The sequence below is a fragment of the Rhinoderma darwinii genome, chromosome 1 (genome assembly GCF_050947455.1).
Source record: "Rhinoderma darwinii isolate aRhiDar2 chromosome 1, aRhiDar2.hap1, whole genome shotgun sequence".
In the NCBI taxonomy this organism is placed as follows: Eukaryota; Metazoa; Chordata; class Amphibia; order Anura; family Rhinodermatidae; genus Rhinoderma; species Rhinoderma darwinii.
The window spans coordinates 186,155,426-186,177,211 of NC_134687.1; the positions used below are offsets into that span (position 1 = coordinate 186,155,426).

At 38.5% G+C, this 21,786-nt stretch overlaps 1 protein-coding gene across 2 annotated transcripts in view; it reads left to right on the forward strand.

Moving 5' to 3' along the window:
• Nucleotides 1–21,786, forward strand: part of UNC5C (unc-5 netrin receptor C) — a 323,806-nt gene that overhangs the window by 246,094 nt on the left and 55,926 nt on the right. For both annotated transcript variants that reach the window (XM_075860650.1, XM_075860651.1), the window contains exons 6-8: nucleotides 10,089–10,269; nucleotides 11,195–11,362; nucleotides 11,772–11,936. In XM_075860650.1, coding sequence (XP_075716765.1) covers nucleotides 10,089–10,269; nucleotides 11,195–11,362; nucleotides 11,772–11,936 — 514 coding nt within the window. The remainder of the gene's footprint in view (nucleotides 1–10,088; nucleotides 10,270–11,194; nucleotides 11,363–11,771; nucleotides 11,937–21,786) is intronic.

Consider the following 21,786-nt stretch of genomic DNA (forward strand, 5'->3'; position numbering starts at 1 on the left):
GTGTTACCAATGGTTTTCTTGGTGACTGTGGTCCCAGCTGCCTTGAGATCATTAACAAGTTCCCCCCGTGTAGTTTTCGGCTGAGCTCTCACCTTCCTCAGGATCAATGATACCCCACGAGGTAAGATTTTTCATGGAGCCCCAGATCGATGTCGATTGACAGTCATTTTGTATGTCTTCCATTTTCTTACTATTGCACCAACAGTTGTCTCCTTCTCACCCAGCGTCTTACTTATGGTTTTGTAGCCCATTCCAGCCTTGTGCAGGTCTATGATCTTGTCCCTGACATCCTTAGAAAGCTCTTTGGTCTTGCCCATGTTGTAGAGGTTAGAGTCAGACTGATTAATTGAGTCTGTGGACAGGAGTCTTTTATACAGGTGACCATTTAAGACAGCTGTCTTTAATGCAGGCACCAAGTTGATTTGGAGCGTGTAACTGGTCTGGAGGAGGCTGAACTCTTAATGGTTGGTAGGGGATCAAATACTTATTTCTCTGTGCACAATGCAAATAAATATATATCATTTTGACAATGTGATTTTCTTTTTTTTTTTTATATAATCTATCTCTCACTTGTAAAATTAACCTAGCCTAAAAATTCTAGACTGTTCATGACTTTGACAGTGGGCAAACTTACAAAATCAGCAAGGGATCAAATACTTATTTCCTTCACTGTATATTACTCAATATATGGCCATAGTATTTCATGCAAAAAATTAATGTTTTGTTGGATTTTTTTGGGCAATTATTGGGCATAAGGGCTAATGCACACAACAATATTATGGCTCTGTGCAAGCTTCGAGTTGTACAGAGCTGTAATATGGCATTCATAGCTGTCTGTGGGGCCATACTGTATCTCCACTGGATGTCATATTACAGAGGTACCAGATAGCAGCACATAGAGTGCCTAATGCTCAGAAAGTGCCACCATGCCAGCTTAAGGCTCCGTTCACATCTAGTTGTTTTGAATGTCAGAATAGTGAATAATTCTATCTAGTAAAAAAGGATACCTGATGGACCCATTATAAGGCTCTGTTCACATTAGCATCATGGCTTAAAGGGGCCATGACAGTTTTTTGATTGAACCTTTTTCAAATAGATCCCTATGATACTAATGATACTAATGGATCCCACTGACTTATAACGGCTTTGTTAGGTTTGCCTGTTTTTTATGGCAATAATACTGCTGCAAACTACGCTATTCTTATCATCAAAAATCAATGGACTCGTTCCAAGTGCCAGTGTAAACCCAGTTTACGTCAAAAGAGCGAATAAAAGGGAACATGTTGGATCATAATAAATCCATCATATCCTTTATGAATCCTGTAGAAATGGATGCCATGACGAACAGACATATTGCTTTTATTGAAGTGTTGCAGCTCTTGGCTTTACCACTACAAGCAAATCTGAATGTAACCTAAAGAAACAAAAAATGATCCTAAAAGTGTTGTAAGTCCCTCCATCATATAAAATGCTTGACACCAGAATTGATAGGTGCACTTTAACACATATAAAACCAATGAGCTGTTCTATAAGTTTATTTGGAACTGGTATATTGACTAAAAAGACTGGTTTAATAAAATACAGTTTATTAAATGCTTCTCATAAAACATGAACTGCACTTTATGTGTGAACATAAGCAGGAAACATTCATTTTATATATAGAATCTTGTCTGTTTTTTTCGTTTTTGAAGGGTAAATTGGACAACAAGAGTGTATTTAACTGGTAGCCGCTTTACTAGTAGTATAAAATGCCACCGGCAGATGGTAACGCTTTCATACAGGCAGTGTCTGGTGGCTCTTCAATCTAATTGATTATTAATATGACTTCTGTTAGATTTGTTTATTGAGAACAGCTTATGTTTTCTTCCAGTTAGCAGACTTTTAATTGGAACTTCTGCCTTATATCACCTAAAGGCGTAACTCCTGCTTAGCCTCCAAAGAATTCCCCGGTGAATTTGTACCTGATATAATTTCTTATTGGAGTTATTAAGAGCACATTATTTTTCCCCCAAAAAAATAAAATTGACTAATGCTAAGATGAAATAAGCATCTTAATTATACCGTCTGTCACACTGCTTAATGGATGATGGTTTTAATAAATGTGCTAAGATATATGAATGTATTATATCATTTATTTCACAGAGGAAAACGGTGATTTAAATCGTGTTTTAATTGAAGAAAGAAAAAAAATTAGTCTTACAAAATACCTGACTTCAGTATATTTTCAACAACATTTAGGATAAAGAATAAAGTATGCATCTCCAATGTTCTCACTGGTCTAATGACATTCAAATGCATACATTTGTTACCTCGCAAGGTCAGACTCGCCCACCAGAGAAACCCAGGAACCCCTGGTGGGCCCTGGGTCTGGAACAAAAATGGGAAGCAAAGGTCGAGCAGAAGACACCTCCATCTTGATGTGTCATTTGTGGTTTTAATGGAACTAGAGCTAAACTAACTGTATTGTGTTAAGTCAGTAAATTATCACAATCCATAGAGATAAATGATCATTTCAGATCTGCTACATATGTATTTGTATCCCCACATAGCATGTAACATATTACACAAATGGTTTCCCGTCTGCTCCATGATGCCTACTAACTCAGCTCAGTAAAGTATCTTCACCGCTCCCCTCCAAGGATTTGCCCCCTTTCAGCCAGTGAGCTCCTTCTAAGCTCTGCGTATACCTTTGTCACCTCACTGGCTTCGGCATTTGCGTCCTCCAGTCCTTCTCTGCTTCATCACAGAAAGACAAGTCCACTCTTGATGGTAGCCAGCTTCCACCCGCTACTGCAGAAATCACAACAGCTATATCTAGCAGTCACACAGTTCACCTGTTTTTTATCAAAAGGTGCCAAACCTCTTTCTTATAAGGACACTCCTCTGCCCCTTACTATCAGGGTGGTGGTGAAGCGCATCAGCATCACCATGCTCTAAATCTTATCAGCAACAGGCTCTTCCTAAGCCTAGCTAGTCCATTATACCTTTCCTACCACTTTCTCCCAGAAGCCTCTCAATTCTTTGTACAGTGACACCACAGCATCTACGGTAGCGCCGCAGGGTTCTGCTGACTGCCCTGAAGATTATATAATACATCTATACTGTGCAACACAATATAACATCACCATCAAATGCCTGAACAGTCTCTTAGCAGCTCTGCAGCTACAGTATTTAGAAAAGGATATGTTTACAGTCCATAGGCTGTAAATGTTGGTACTTAGTTCACCATCCTTAGAGGGAGGACACCCAGAGAGGAGGACACGCAGGAAGAAACAAGGCGAAGGCTCCAAAGGGTATGATGTTATGAGAAGCACACTGCAATGCTCTGCTTTATTTTGAAAGAGCAGGCAAAATTTTAAAGCCCTACATATTTGAATCTAAGGAGCCAGACTTCTGAAAAACAAATCCAGTACTGCTCATAGTTTATCATTATTTTGCCCAAGCTGGAACTAAATCAGCACTCCATGTACTTCATGACTTCCTAGTTGTTGTGGGCATGTGCTCATACACAGCAGCCAATCTCAACAAGCAAAGCTGCTATATAAGCATGGGTAAGGGACAGCACAGCAGATCGGATCATAGATTTTAATGGGGTTGAATTTCAGACTACCTTAGCCGGCTATTAAACAATCGAGTCAATCTTGAGTCACCGATCATAGGGACATTCATTGCGTGTGGAAGAAAGACGTTTCAGACATCAATATAGGAAAGGGTTCTTTACAGTAAGATTAGTCAAACTATGGAATGCCCTACCCCAAGAGGTAGTAATTGCAGATAATATATCAGCATTTAAAAAATCTTAAGACAAATGGCATTGAGGGTTATAATTAATCAAACAATGAATGACGGGTAATTTATTGGGAAAGGTTGAACCTGATGGACCTGTGTCTTTTTTCAACCTATGTAACTATATAGTTGTGTCCTAGTGGAGCAGAGCTAAAGGTAGTAACACGAACAAGATGTATAGTAAGTATGCATTACTGAAAGGTAGTAACTAATAAATCATCTTTAACTAGACATCTGCTTTAAGATGACATAACAAGTGCACCCAAGGCTAACATTTGAATTAATGATAAAAAAAGAGTCTAAAAAATAAATCTATGATGTCATACCATGTAAGACCCTCCAAACATTTCATCTTATATACAGTATTTATCAATAAAATTGGCCATGCATATAACTCATGAACCTGCAAATAACCACTATACTGTTAGACTGGGTTGCCTTTGAGCTGAGATGCCTACCAGGCACAGGCAAAAATCTGGTTCATTGCCACTTTGCACATCTGCCGTTTCCCTCTCTTGATATAGTGAATATTTTTTGTAGGCTTTCTAAGTTGTGATCATTATTTAGTGTCAGTGACATGAACAACAGCTTGGAAATTGTTATTGAAATGACATGCTGTCCAAAATTGATGACTCGCCACTCAGTCATCAACTACCCACTCTTCACATATGACTCTATTGGAACTGTTTATCATATTTTAACATGCAAAAATCTGAATTCATAGAGATTTCAGGCTTTATAAAGAACGTAGCAGCAAATAAATTGTATTCTGCATACTCAAGCATTGTCAGAGTCTGATAGGTTAGGCAAGGCTATATTAATATGTCAGAAATATTATGGTTAACATATACGAATCACAACTTGATTGACAGCCAAAGATAGAATAGCTTTGTAAAAGTTGTCTTATATGCCTTGAATGTTAATGTAAAACAAGTGACATATATGAGATGTTACATTAAGTGACTGTTATTACTTCAAAGATATGTGAAACTCAAAATACAAGTAGAATGTTCTAAAATAAAAAGTTTCATAAATATACAATACTTGAAAATTGTTCAAGTATTGTAGAGTCAGATGCAGAGCGTTCAGCTGGAGAATACATTAGTACCATAAGAGCAAAGCCTTAAAAAATTGTTAAGAGGAAACCAGTATTTGAGCATTTATTGGATAAAGTATTATGTATAGTTCAATAAATCAGGATTTACGCCATTTTATATGATCTTTTGCTGTGTATATATATATATATATATATATATATATATACAGTATAGGCTGTAATATTTTGTTTAAGCAGATTTCTATTTAGGCATTGCTATTTTATACAGTTTTTTTAAAGTTTTTAAGAGAACATTTAGAGATGTCTTTAGTTATTTACATACACTATGCTATGTCCTTTAGATAACGCCACTTTTGAATGACAATATTACATAGTTTAAGTTTACAAAGAAAGTTGAGAAAAATTGTAAATACTTTTCTTATCTTTCTTAAAGGGGTTGTCTTATCACCACAACCTCTTATTATGGTATATGGCTGCAACCGTGTGGTGTTTCCCGGTCAAGCAGAATAAGAGGCTTTCGAATTTGCATATAGCATGCACTATTAATGTTGCAGTGAACAGGGATTTGGGTAGCCCTGCCACAGGTGTAATAGCTGTATTTCCTATACATGCAATGGATACTCTTACTTAAAGCATTCAGTCCTGAAGGCAGATTCCATTGGAAGGTGGCATTTTGTATAAAGTGGACATATTCTTCTTTAATATATAATAATACCATTCAACAAAGCACAGTTGCCAAATCTAAGTTGAGCCTGCTCTGGTGAAGTTTTTTTGTATTCATACATGCAATGCAATAATTGTTAATAAAAACTCTCACAGTTTTGCCAGAGTGTGCCGGCATGTGTGCACTTGCCCTCAAGGAATTAAATTAACTTGCACACTGGTGACTAACGTCACCAAATCGGATGATCTTAAATAAAAAACGTGTGCACTATCAAAGGAGTATTATTGCAAGTTGGTAAATAAATTCAACCGATTTGCATACTAAAATTTATGGATCTAGGACGTACTTTATGCTGAAGGCTGTAGCATGGATACCAGACAATATTAGTGTAATGACGGGGTAGGGAGACAGACAGGTGAGCCCTAATCTACCCGCACTCAGTCCCTGCCTACTTGCACGGCCCGTCCTAGGTGACGGCGTACAACTGGGCGACGGTCCCTACGCTCAATAAGTGCACGACAGACAAACAGACAAGGGTACACAGAAGCTAAGGGAATTGGGGCAGTTGCCCACGGCAACACCATGAGCAACAAGAGTAGTGAACGAGCCGAGTCAAACCAGGAGTGTACGAGGTACCAAAAGCAGAGCAGGAGAGTAGTCAGTAAAACCAGGGTCAATTTGAAGCAGAGGTCAATAGTACTAGCAGGAACAGCAGAGCCAGGAAACCAGACAGAATAACAGGCAAGGAAGAGCAGGAAATGAAGGTATAAATAGACAGAGGGCGGGAGCTAGGTCCGTCTGGCCGGGCTGTGATAGGTTCTCCCACTCCTCAGCCTACCAGCCTGAGTGGTAGCATATCGAGTCACTCTATCAGACCTAGGAGCAGGTGCAGACTGATTAATCACGGGCGTCGACACAGAAGCTGTGTCTGGCAGATCCTTTACAATTAGACTGGATTAAACTGCAATAATTCCATATACATTCAAATGCCATTTAAAGATTTCTTTACTTAATAAATACATGTGTAAGAATATTATTGGGTAGGAATTTTGTGTGGCAGGCCATTTAGTCCACTTTATAACATTTTCACCTGCAGCCTAAGCAATGTACAATCCAAATAATCCATATTCTAGACATATCCTCTAAAGCGCTGATGCCATTATCACTCGGTAATGGTCATTTAAGTGACTGTCTCTTAACAAGTGATAATGGATATGAAATATACCACATTGTTTCTGCCGAATGTAACCCCCGAGAGAGAAAAGGTGCAAATTCTGCTTTGTCTTTGAGAAAATAACAACAGACACTGCCTCAGAAGTTGAAGAATTATTTGTTTATGTAAATCCTGTTCGTGGGTGCTTCAGTATTGCTTCTTCACGTTATGTATTTGAAAAGAATATAATGTAATCTGTCTTTATATACTGCTCCGTTGACTTCTTGGTAAATAAACCATAGATAGGCTTCAAGTTTTTCGGCATAGTGCCAATACTGTACTCATCTGCCAGTGAACTTATTTGCCTTGTGCTGTATTTGCTTCTGCTTTTCACGGTTGGCTCCGTTTTTTTTTTTATCTGGCAAGAAAAGACGCCCAGATTAGATCACCTTGCTTCAACAATATCCAAATAAATAACACATGTCTTTCTAGCAATGAAGTTAGTTAGCGCCTGCTGGATAACAACTAATGAAATTTGGTTTTGATTGCATTTGGAACTGGCTGCTTTTCAATAACTTTATTGGTCAATTTGAAAGGCGCGTACACAGACAGGAAAGTGTGGTGACAAGTGCCATCTCTGTATTACATGAAGAACTGTCTCAATTAACGTTAATGGAGAAAATGAAACTCTGTAATTACTCATACAAATCCTACAGGTCTCTGTTTCTAAACACGGGGTGTCTGCCAAAAGTGCTCAACTTCAAGATGACATTAGCTTGGCGTGGCTGAGTTGACATCTGATAATTGCTCTGCTATAGCTCTTCTCATTCATATAATCAGTTGTTTGATTAATGTACTCTGTACGCGCTTATTTATGTAATGAAATTCTGCTCTGGATTGCATTTCCTCTCTTTTTTTCCTCTTGTTTCAATGCAGCGATTGTACATGTCCTAGGGCTATGTAGGCCCAATGTAGACAAGTAGCTGCCGTTTTCTCTCTTCATAGTTACTTATGCTTACATCACACTTCATTTTCGTGGCATGTGGCAGTTTTCCTTTGATAATTGGAACAAATGTGCCAATTATAAAGATTCATCTCTTGATACCAATCAATGAATAATTAGACATAACACATCTGTCTCTGAATGGAGGAAGGAGGTGAGCGCTGACAAATGTACTTGGAACAACTGTGTGAAATTTGTGCTTCTGTACCCATCGTTTGCCAGAGAAACACACTGGGCACTGTTCATCCCACATATTGTGATGGATTTAATGAGAACTTCTCGTCTTGTTCAGGATCTGATAGGGTTTTTCTAATTGCAATGTATTATTAAAGGGAACAATTCATAAAAAGGGAAATGTCACCCCTTTTCCACCTATGAAATAAATATAGGGGAGTGTAAAGATTCACCACACAATGCAGCGGGTTAATTATTTTGATTCAACTAATTTTTGCATAAGACTGATTAGAGATCTGAATTCTCTGCCAATGCTTAATATGCTTGCAGTACAGATAGGGGGCACTATATAGTCATAAGATGTTTTTTAGCCAATTACTTGACAAACACAGAGGTGCCTACACTTATCCTTTGCTTGAATTTTGTTAAGGACTCCAATTTTTCAGGAAAAATATTTCAATACAATAGCATGACATCCTAGCATAATTCTTGACAGGCTGCAACTCACATCACAGCCACTGGATGGCCACACATAGACACATATAGCATAGACATCTCGTGACATGTTTTGTTTTTTTTCAAAGATGGTCATCTTGCACCACACATCTCAGAATAGGTTGAGATAAGAGGAAAAGGTAAGGAAGAACACACCTGTAAGTAACACTACTTAATGTGTGATTGGTTAAAAACTGTATATGACCAGCAGAGTGGGACTCCAAACATTTCAGGTCTCTGATCTACACTATAGAGCGATATAGAATAATAAAATGTAACACTAGAATTTCTAATTGGTGCAGTACACTCCCCTATGTTTATTTCACAGGGGAAAAAGTGATAACAGGTTTCATTCAATCTAGTCGGAATGTAATTATATGTTGCCATATGGTATCACTTTGTACCATTAGATGAAGTTTGTGATCCAACATTGCATCCCGTCATATAGACTCCTTACTAATACTTTTTACTGAACTACTAATGTTTTTATACCGAGTTATTTTACAACAAATTGTTGACTAGCACTTTGGGAAGGATAACAAATATATTCCAGTTATATAAGAGTACATGCGAGTATTAAGCCCATTATGTTTCCCAACCAGGGTTCCTTGGAACCTGGTTATGGATGCCCAGAAGACAGCAGAAGCTGTCACTTTTACAGTAAGGATGACTTACTTTAGAGTCCCCAAAGATGCTTGGCATACGGGAGGCAAAGCAGTTAACAAATCTTGACTAGAAAATGTAATCTTTACCCGCTTTTACACCAAGCTTCTTTTAGGTTGGAATGTGGGTAGGGAATAACTGTTCTAGGAAATGTTGACATTTTTTCATACCTCAGCCTACTTGACACCTAAGGAAACCTGCAGGTAAAACCTTTTTTGAACAACGCTATTTTAGGAACACTTTTCACTTTCTGAAGTGTTTGGAACACTGAAAAGATAAGAGAAGGATTAGTGTGAACCCAGCCTTACAGACTAGTCTGCTGTAGGGAAAATATACGTACATTTATAATATGACTGACTTATACTATGACGCGCTTATGAAGCAATTATTATCTGGTGACAGCCCGGCCCAGTTTACATTATCAAGGCTTTGCTTACACATTCAATTAATTGAGCTGATATTTTTTCCTGTGGTTTCCTTTGAAGTGTACGTAATATACCAGAAGTCTAAAACTCTCTGTCAAGTATAAGAAATAAAACCTGGATAAATGTTCTCATTAGACAAGTGAACATCCGACTTGCTTCTTGTTTTTTATTTCTCTTGAACTTTAGATGAATAGTTTCATATATTGCTAATACTAAAACATTCTATTTAGGATGCAATTTACATAGATAGCAGTTTTCAGATAGTGGCTGATCTGTTACACAGCTCAGCAGATAATACATAAAATTAACCAATTTACGGAAGGGAGAGGTATTTATTTATGACTCGGGAACTCTGCATCTATTTGTTCTGCCTTTATTTGTGCTGCTAGTATCAATCTACTTCAGGACATTGGGCTATTATTAATGGCTTATGACAAGACTGAAGAAGTCATTTATGGATTTTTGCTCACCAGTGCACTCTTGGCCACCGTACTGAGCCGAGAGCTGTTCAGCTCTGCAATTACATGCACAGTGATCATTAAATTGTTTCTAAAATATAATATTCTTGCAAAGTGAATAATGTGCAATAGAACTGTTTCATTTACCGAGATAAGTTTTGATGGAAATGCCAAGTAGGCAATAATATATTCAAATGCATTATTTTACAGGTGGAATGGTTGAAAAATGAGGATGTCATTGATCCTGTAGAAGATCGGAATTTCTATATCACAATTGATCATAACCTGATCATCAAACAAGCGCGGCTTTCAGACACTGCCAATTATACGTGTGTTGCCAAAAATATTGTGGCCAAAAGAAGAAGTACTACAGCAACTGTAATTGTATATGGTGAGGCATTGATGCATTTCTCGAAAATAATAACTAGAGTCTAGACTAATGTAAGCAAGAAAGACTGCATGAGCCATTCAAAATATCTATTGAAATATAGAGCAGTAGATGGGGGTGTAAAATCTTTAGGGTAATTATGAGCAAAATATTAATGGGTTCAGAGCATGCAACATGAGAATATGTACCACTACAGGCGGACACACTGAGCTAAAATACATCAACCCATAATATGTACCTAACATAAATATAATAGGAATAAAACCAAATTAACTACTTTATATTTATTAATAATAATCAGAAGTAGAATTTTTTAAATGTCCATGGAAATTTTACATTGACATGCCTGTGAATAATATTTATATAACCATCAGATTCTCATTATACTGAGATGAGTATACATAGGCACACTTATACACAACTCAGATGCTGCTAAACTTTTCAAGAAATATGAGAGCATTTATTGTACATAAATGGTGGGCACAAATGTCCCCTTTACTCTTCAAAAAGAGGCTCTGCAGCTCCTTAGTGTATTATAAGGAATAATGTACCACCTTCTATAGGTTATTGAGAAGACTATGAGTCACCTCAGAGTACTGTGGGCTGTATGAATGCACCCGTGCTTTAATATATAGTCACGGAGCTTCCTTTTCATTTCTTATGTTCTTTCATTTTTTACTTGGGGTACATTATCCATATATGACCTGCTCTTCATTAAATGTAACTGCATTGTTTCCTGACACGGGTTCTGTGAAATTTTGGTGTTTCTTGAAACTGGGTTAGGGCTTCCCTAGAGGACAACAAAAGAAAAACTTTTCACTCTTAGGAACTCCCCAGGAGGGGACTTATACATCATGGTAAAGAGTTGGTAACGGCTGTAGTATTGTATAAAAATTAATGGTGTATTTAATAATTTGTATTTTTCTAGTAAATGGCGGATGGTCCACATGGACAGAGTGGTCTGCATGCAGTAATCGGTGTGGGAAAGGTTACCAGAAACGTACAAGAATGTGTACAAATCCTACCCCACTGAATGGAGGTTCTGTCTGTGATGGGCAAAGTGTCCAGAAGATAAGCTGCACTACCCTCTGCCCAGGTAATAACAGGTCATGACTTTAAAGGGGTTCTTTAAATCTCTAGGTTATGCCATCAATCTGTGATCATTGGGCTCTCACCGCTGGCACTTATCATGAGAACAAAGAGGCACCAATTCTCAGTAAAAATGGGATGAGCTGCAATGCCAGACACAGGGCATTGAATAGAGTAGCCCTGCTACATCTGTAAATTACAATTATAGAATATTACCGTTTAACTACATTCTTTTAACCCCTTGTTGACTAAAATAAAATTCCCATTTAACTCAATTTTAGCTAGATAGTTAATATTCTGGGTAATATCAATATGACACAGCTAAACAATAAAATAACACAAAAAAAATTATAAAGAAAGTACAAAATGCATGCCCCATTTAAACTATTCTATCTTTGCTTCATTGTCTACCTCAGAGGATGGTGAATGGACAGCATGGAGCAAATGGTCAACCTGTGGAACAGAGTGTACACATTGGCGCCGCAGAGATTGTACCAATCCTTCACCAAGAAACGGAGGGAAAGACTGTGAGGGCCCTGTATTACAGTCAAAGAACTGTACTGATGGATTATGTATGCAAAGTAAGGACAGAACTGCATGACTGATAAATACTAGCTGTATGCCTTGTTTACTCTTTGTTAATACCATAGATCCTTATTAATCTCTAGATTTTTCATTTTCCTGCTATGAAATCCTTTTGTGCATTTGTGTCTATGCTAGGAGTTGTTATAGATTATTATTATATTAGTTCAATTTAAGTAAAATGCATTTTATTTTAGGCTTTGGGGCTGAGATGTGTACATAGCATATAACTTGTTAACATGTTCTTGTTCCTGCACTTTTCATTCATTTATTTATGATGAATCTGGATGATTTGTGGAGGGTTCTTAGTCTTCTTGAGAGAGAAACATAAAGTGAATATGCACTTTTTAATAATATATCCTTATAGCATTATTTTCTTGATACGGGTCTCAAACTCTCGTGTACAGACACTGAGTAAAATTATAACCTTCTAGATTCCTGCAGCCACCACTAGGGGGAGCTTAGAAGCTTACTGTATACTGTACTTCATACATTGACTTCAATAATAAAACAGTATGCAATAAGTTCCTTAGCTCCCTCTAGTGGTGGCTGCAGGAAGACAGAATTATATCACTAAATCTATAGATATGCAAGGATTTGGTGCTCTGTATCAGAAAAGAGAGCACCGACCACTGCAAAGATATCTTATGAAATTGTTCAGCACAGAATTTTGGCTCTATCAATGATGGACAATCACTTTAAGCTAGGTTATCATAGAGCTGCAATGTATTGTATATCCAATAGAGCTTCCTGTGACAACTTTAGTAGTGGTAGTCACCCACATTGGAAGTCAGGTACTTGCTAGGAAACCTGAAGTACCACAGCCTGCGTCATACACTAATAGTAAACGAAAAAATAAAATATAGATTCTACCAAGCTATTGGGTTTAGAGGTGGACATAGACTTCTTAATTCTGTCATTTTGTTATTTATTAGCACAGATGGATGTCCATATAATTATTTTAATTATCCATAATGAGGATCCCCTTCTAGTCCCTGTAATCATTGGTTACCATGTTGTTATTAAAGAAGTTGTCTTAGGAAAGACATTTGCTGGCTAGGATACACTATCAATGTCCGATCAGCGGTCTGACCACTTTGACACCTGTTGAGTACTAGAATAAATAGTCAGTAGGACTAGGATAAAACCTTGCCACTTAGTCTTCTATCGGCTCCGCTTGGCTTTTTCTGAGTGACCACATGGTCAGCAATTGGCTATAAAAAGCCAGAACTATGTGGTCTCTGGAGAAAGCCAAACAGCACCGGCAGAAGACAAAGCAGCTGCCATTTTGTTCTAGTGATCGACGGGCTACTGAAATTGGACATTGTTGGCATATTCTAGCCATCAATGTCTCTTCTCCTTTAATGAAGTAATGATAATATCTACTCCTAGTTCTAAAACCTTTCTCAATGTTTTTTTCCCCCGAAGTATCCTGTAGAATTTGATGAATGCAATAAAAGACATACTGTATCGGGAAGACTATTTATGGAAATGTATTATGTATTTTCTACATTTGCCTGTTTCATTGAATGCATTTACATGACATGAGAGAGAGAGAGAGAGATTACCATTACCATTATTCTTTCATAAAACTCTGTAACACAGAATTCCGTAATGAAAAACCCAGTTGAATATTGGCACGCTTAGCCCTAGGGTGTTTCCAGTTCCTTAGTGTCTGGGTTTAATGGTAATATTTTAATGGTTTCCTATATACAAGTCAGAAACGTATAATCCTGCTCTATGATCCATCACTGCTGAGAAGATTGATTTGTCATGCTTTATAGCTCTGTCTGAAACTAACAAGTTGCTTCGCTTTCCTTCTGTCTTTATTTTTTTTCTCCTCTCTATTTCTCGGCGCTGTCATTAGTTTTGTCACTTTTATATAAATTGTTCAGCATTTCATATTTATTTGGTTCCTGAAGGGGGTAACAATGATCATCAAGAATAGGTTACAGGAGATTGCACGCACTATTGTGTAGAGATTAAAGGACAGAGTGCAGCTATTAAAGGCAAGCTTGCAGGGTGGTGTGGACTTACATTTGTTTGTGCACTGTATTACTTTTCATATGGACAGGGTTACTGATTTGAAAAGTGATAAATAAATGTTGATTTTTTTTCCAATCCATTTTTCCATGAAAAGGGGAAATGTACTGGAAGATCTATCAATCTATTTATTTATCTATCAGTTTATTTAACTATCAATCAAGTTATCTATCTATCTATCTATCTATCTATCTATCTATCTATCTATCTATCTATCTATCTATCTATCTATCTATCTATCTGTCTATCTGTCTGTTTGTCTGTCTGTTTGTCTGTCTTTCTGTCTGTCTGTCTGTCTGTCTGTCTGTCTGTCTATCATTAGAGCTGCACTATGATTAGGGTAAGATAAAGGCCTGTGTGTGTGATCCTAGTCTTAATGAAGAAATTATAATATCCATCACAAGTGTCAGATTTGACATGGATTTCGGTGAGATTTCCGCAGGTTCACATAATTGGGAAAAGTTTTATGCATTTTAATTTTCGCATTGCCGAAAATTATTAAAAGAAATACTGGATGGCGCACAGAAAATGTAAGGATTTGCACAGATCTGCTGCACACCTGCGACACATCCAAAGCAGAAATCCGAGCGCACGTCTCAGATTTCTGCCACAGAAATGCACATCAGATTTTAAAAAAATGTGCGAATGGGGCCAAAGGGTATATTCAAACGGGCAGATTTGTTGAAGAAATTTCTGCAAATTACCCTTTTATTGAAATCAGACTTGCAGATATTCATGTACATGCTGCAGAAACAACCTCATTTAGATGTTTTGAACTGATTATTAGTTGCACAAATTCCTGAAACAAATCTGATGCATGTGAACATACCCTTAGAGTGCATTAACATTTGAATTGTTTTGCAGTATGCAGTATGTTTTTTTGTTAAATTGATCATGAACGATCGATAGATGTATCCTACTACATTCTAAGGGACTCAAACAAATACAAAAATGCATCTTCATCAGTTCCATTATGATTTTTTTTTTCATAGAAATTAATGGGTAATGGGTGGAAAAAAAATCTGGAGAATACTGCAACCTCTTATCAGTTTTTTATGTTTTACTGCAAAAAACGGAAGTGTGGTCCCCCTCATGCCATCAAAAGAGCTCTAACCCATTAAGGCATGAACTCCGCGAGACCTCTGAAGGTGTTCTGTGGTATCTGGCACTAAGATGTTAGCAGCTGGTCCTATAAGTTGCGGGGTGGGGCCTCCATGGATCGAATTTATTTTTCACCCACAGATGCTCAATTGGACTAAGATCTAGGGAATTTAAATGCCATTTCAACACCTTGAATTCTCTGTCATGTTCCTCAAACCATTCCTGAACAATTTTTGCAGTGTGGCACATTATCCTGCTGAAAAAGATCACTGACATTAGGGAATAAGTTGCCATGAAGGGGCGTACTTGGTCTGCATCAATTTACATCCACATGAATGCCAGCAGCCAAGCTTCCCCAGCAGAACATTGCCCAGAGCATATCACACTGCCTCGACTGGCTTGCGTTCTTCCCATAGTGCATCATGGTGCCATCTCTTCCCCAGGTAAGCAATGTACATGCACCCAGCCATCCATATGATATAAAATAAAACGTGATTCATCAAACCAGGGCACCTTCCTAATTTGCTCCATGGTCCAGTTCTGATGCTCATGTGCCCATTGTATGAACTTTCGGCAGTGGACAGGGATCAGCAGGTGCACTCTGACAGTTCTACGGCTACACAGCCCCAGACACAGCAAGCTGTATTGCACTGTGTGTTAGTAATAGCAATAGTCAGCAATTTGTGCTACAGTAGCTCTTCTATGGGGTCAGACTGATAACCTTCTCACTCCCCATGCCCATCAATGAGCCTTGGTCGGCCATGACCCCGTCGCTGGTTCATCTGTTGTTCTTCCTTGGACCACTTTTGGTACGTACTAACCACTACATACTGGGGACAACACACAAGACCTTCTATTTTAGTTAGGAACTAAATGTTCACTTGCTGCCTATTATATCCCAACCCTTGACAGTTGCCATTGTCCCGAGATAATCAATGTTATTCACTTTACATGTCAGTGCTTTTAATGTTATGGCTGAATAGTGTATATACATTATATTGTGACGCAGTAACATCCCTATTTCGGATTTCTTCAAATAAATGTGGCTATGTATAGACCTACAGATCTTATCTTTATACTTAGGGTGAATCTCTCCAAATTTCTGGATCACTTAAAGGGAAATTTCCCGTACTAAAATGTAATATGCACTCCTCAACATTGAAATTGCAACACCAAGAAGGGCAAGCCATAAGGTTATGCAAATCGAGGAAGTAGCAGATGATGCTCAGATCTGCAAATGATCAAATTTTCAAGCACCTATCTCCAATCTGTGACATTTGGGAGGGACATAAAAGCCACATTGAAAGCAAAGTTTTTTTTTAGCCACATGGAACCTCAAACATTGGATCAAGTGGTGTGGGATGATTGTTTGATGCCTCCTGTTCGTCGATGTGGCAGTAATCGCCACTTGTCGCGTGCTGAGAGGGACAAAATACTTGAACTACGAGACCTTGCTTTATCTCTCCGGCAGATCGCTACGCGCCTAATCCGAGATGTCAGCACTTTTCTAATTTTGCATGTCCCGGATGTCGGGAGAACAACAATGAACAGAAATTACAGCAAGAGGTCCGTGGAGGTGAACCACTGCAGGGACGGATCGTCTGATTGGAAGAATGGCGCGTAGTGATCCATTCTGTACTGCAAGTGAAATTGGACGTCACATCCCAAGCCCTTGGACATTCCTCTTTTCCTTCTTGGTGTTGCAATTTCAACATTGAGGAGTGAATTTCCTGCATGTAAAGAAATGATGCAGTTCACCATAGTGACAATACCACTCTCATAATATAAGTGATATTGTCAGTACTTAATAGAAGGATACATATTCCATGATATTTTAAAATCCATAGCACAATAACAATAATTAACATTTTAAAGCACAGCGTGCCTCCTCGTTTTTCACCGGCTTCTGACATGTCAGAAGTTTTGATTGGTAGGGGTCCAAGCACTGAGACCCCCACCAATCGCTAAAACGAAGCATCAGATGCGCTCGTGTGAGCGCCCAGCTGCTTCATTTCTGTTCGGCCCTTTTTGGAGATCAATGTATCGGAGTACGGGTTCAATAGAAAGTCTAGATACATCTGCTTTCCGGAAAAAGCCAAACATAAACGAAGCGGCTGAGCGCTCACCCGAGTGCTTTTCCCGCTTTGTTTTAGCGATTAGTGGGGGTCTCAATTCTCGGACTAGTTTGTCGAGAGTTTAGTTACCCTTTAAAGGAGTTGTCTCATCTCAACAACCACTGTCATGAGCCGTATTAGGGCAGATTTTTCTGACAGTTCTGAGCTTGCGCTCTGGTGACATGCATTATAGCGTATGGAGTAACTTCTTTTTCTCAGTAATGGTGATTACAGAATACTGTTATGTGTCTTTTAATGATGAGAAAACAAGAAAAAGTGCAATTCAAAGTTAAAAATGCATTTTTACATTTCTTAAAGAAAACCTATAACTGGAACAGGACACATCCACAAAACAGCCCCAATAATGGAGATAGAAAATCGTTTGCTATATATATGACGGATCTTATCCATTTAAGCAGAGCTGTAAGTGGACATGTCAAACACTTCCCTGCAGACCTGATTCCTAGGAAATTGGAGGAGCCCAAACTATAGAGTGGCGTTCATTTCTTCAGATCCCCCTAATTGTCAGTTTACTGGGTTAACTAATTATTATTAGGGCTTCATACACATTCTGTAATCTAAAGGTTCTCTTTAAAACAATATTACCCAGAGCATAAGAATTTATACCAGATATATGGCGTTTCATTTGCCCTCTGGAGCAATTTAAACCCCAGTGCTTGTCAGAAACCTTTACATGGCTCCCCGAAATTGTTTGTCAGGTTTATCCTGGACAGAAATGTGATGTATCTTGAATTTCTGCATGTAAGATGAATTTGCAGTTTACATTGATTTAGTTTTCTGCCTGCTGCCACATCACAAATAGGCTTGGGCGGCACTCATCCTATTTTACAATCCTTGGCCAGTTGTGCGCTGCAGTCATGCAGGGAATGGATTTGGAACTATAAATTCAGAGAGTTTGGAACTAACTCCAGAATTCCTCAGTGAATGCTCTGGGGTTCCCTGCAATCTTGGCCCGTTTACTGCTGCCCTGGGGAGGTTGACAGTTTTGATTATATTGACTTGTTGTTCTTAATTCACATTTCTATTATAAAATATACCAGTGGCTCATAAACAAGCCAGTAGTATTCTCCATTATCGTCCTCATTTTCCTTGATCACATTCCAATTATTCTCTGAAATTATTTGTGTTTTATTGTTGTTTTCTCCAGTAATTATCACACTCACTGATCTAATAAAGCTAGTAATAGGATGCAGCATCGTAGTTGTAGCCAGCATTACATCTCAATCCACTTTTTATTTAGGAGCCAGACAGTCATTTTAATATATGACTATATTGAAAGGTTTATAAGAGTTACAGAATCCAGAAGAGGGTATTTCTTAGATACTTAGCGCTGGGCATAACATTGTGAAGAAAAAAACTCTGTGACACACTCATTATCCCACTACCATAATGGGGGACCAAAGTTGCTGTAATGGGTGGTGGAAACACCGAACACTCCAAGGCAAGACTGAGGTTTTTTTTGAAGGGCTCACATAACATATATATATAAATGCCCATACAGGAATAGTCTTCTCTCCAGTAACATTGTGCATTTGTTAGGAGATACAATTTAGATATTATTGGTAGGCGCTATTTTCATAGGAATCTATTCTATAGCTGTATTTTCTGTAGAATTTTATTCTAGATGCTTATAGCTGTATTTCCTCCTTCCCTCTCACTTACGGCTTAATGATAATTGCAGTACTTTTCTGAGTTATGGCAGCCCATTAAAACTTATGTTCAGTAGCTCAATAACAAATGATTAATAGTCATTTTATCCCCTAATCAATTAAAAGCTTAGGCAAAGGAACATATGTCAACTCTGTATATGCAAGTCCGTAAATCAGGTAATTGTATATGACTGTGGAACAACTGACTCCTCAATATAGAAAGCAAGCGAGAAATGTGACACTGGACTCCATGAGACATGTGAATAGATCCAAAACCAATTTCAAAGGAAGAAAATAAAGAGGAAAGTGGGAGTAAATTACAGAGGAAAATTAACTATTTGGAGGACAACATTTGTACCTCATAGATACTGTGAAATACACTGTTCAGCCATGACATTAAAACAACTGACAGATAACGTAAATTTCAATGTCAACTGTCAAGGAGAGAGATCTATTAGGCAGCAAGTGAACAGTCAGATCTTGATGTGTTAAAAGCAGGAAAAATTAGCAAGCATAAGGGTCATGAATGACTTTGACAAGGGCCAAATTGTGATGGCTGGACATCTGAGTCAGAGCATTTCAAAAACGCTGACCCCTGTCCGCCACTGACAGAGCCTACAATGGGCACGTGAGTGACAGAACTGGACCATGGAGCAATGGAAGAAGGTGGCCTGCTCTAGTTCTTTTACATCATGTGGATGCTGGGAATCCTTGGGTCCTGGCATTCATGTGGATGTTACTTTGACACACACCACCTACCTACACATTGTCGCAGTACAAACACACCCCTTTATGGCAATGGTATTGCCTAATGTTAGTGGCCTCTTTCAGCACTATGATGTATCTGGCCACACTACAAAACATGGCAGAGAGTTCAAGGTGTTGACTTGGCCTAAAAATTCCTCAGATCTCAATCAAATCGAGCACCTATGGAATGTGTAGGAAATCAGAATCAGAGTCATAAATGCAAGGACTTAAATGGGTTACTGCTAATGGCTGAGTATTGTGTGTGTGTGTGTGTGTGTGTGTGTGTGTGTATATATAAATATATATATATATATACCGTTGAACTGGGGTTCCTTGGGCCCACCAGAGGATATGATTCTGAGGGCCCACCATCCATCTATATAAAACATGTCCACTTTTAATTTCATCACAGTCCTTGTTATCATTGTACATACAGGACATATCATCAATAAGGTCTAATAGGTAACTTGCGAACCATTCCATAAGAAATAGACGCTAGTGGCAATTGACTGGCTACAAAGATCTCCAAATGGAGTTGTCTTCTGCTGGACCTTTAACCCCTTCCCGACATTTGAGGTATCCATATGCCAAAGTCTGGTAGGGAAAGTATGGAACGGGCTCACGGAGTGAACCCACTCCATACGATGCCGGTGTCGGCTGTACCACCATGGTACAGCCGACACTTCAGAGTAATGAGCGTCACTGCTCGTTTAACTCGTTAAATGCTGCGGTCAATACCGACAGCAGCATTTAAATCGTTAGAAAGAGGGGGATGACCCCCTCTAACAGCTCATCGAGCCCCCCGCAATGCAATCGCGGGGGGGCGATGGTTGCTATGGCTGCCTGGGGGCGTAATGAAGGCCCCCAGGTCCGCCATCTTTGTGCGCCTATTAAGCCCTGCCTCCGGCAGGGCTTAATAGATGCCTGTCAGAATCACGATATACTGCAATACAATAGTATTGCAGTATATCGTGCAAGTGATCTAACAATCGCTGGTTGAAGTCCCCTATGGGGACTAATAAAAAAAGTAAAAATAAGTTCAATAAAAAAAAATTTATGTAAAAAAAAAAATTATTTTAATTAAAAGTTCGAAAAAAAAACCTTTTCCCATTTTCCCCCTAGAGCATAGTAAAAAAAATTAATAAACAGAATTAGTATCGCCGTGTCCGTAAAAGTCTGAACTATTACAATATATCATTATTTAACCCACATGGTGAAAAAAAAATTTGTAAACGCCAGAATCTCTTTTTTGGTCACCTAATCGCCCACAAAAAATTAAATAAAAAGTGATTAAAATGTTGCATGTACACTAAAATGGTATTATTAAAAACTACAGCTTATCCCGCAAAAAATAAGCCCTCATACCACTTAATCGACAGAAATATAAGAAAGTTATGGCTCTCGGAATTTGGCGACACAAAATACATTTTCTTTTTTACACTTACGTTTTTATTTGTAAAAGTAGTAAAATATAGAAAAACCTATATATATTTGGTATCGCCGTAATGGTATTGACCTAAAGAATAAATTGAACATGTTTTAATTGCACAGTAAATTCCGTAAAAACGACGCGCAAAAAACAATGGAGAAATCGCTGTTTTTTTTCATTTTCTACCCCACAAATAATTTTCTTCCCGTTTCCTAGTACATTATATGGCACAATAAATGGTGCTACGAAAAAATACAACTCGTCCCGCAAAAATCAAACCCTGATAGAACTATATAGACGGAAAAATAAAGAAGTTGGCTTTTGGAAGGTGGGGAGGAAAAAACTAAAATGAAAATCTGAAAAAGGGCTGCGGCGGGAAGGGGTTAAGGCCCTTCCCTGCGTCAGAGCCTGGGCTCATCGGAGGATCCTCTGGCTCTCTGGTGGGCCGGTCTGACCATGAATATATATATATTCCCCAAATCGCAGATATATACTATAATTCACTTATGAGCTGAGACTGACTGACTGAGTCATTGACTGCCTAAGGGCATGCCCCCACGTCGCGGTTTTCCTCCGCAACTGTCCGCATCAATGCCGCACAGAATCTGCGTTGCAGATTCTGCGGCGGATCTGCCCAAAATGTGCAGTAAATTTATGCGGACTAGCTGCTGCGGACTGCGGGAAAAGTGCTTCCCTTCTCTCTATCAGTGCAGGATAGAGAGAAGGGACAGCACTTTCCCTAGTG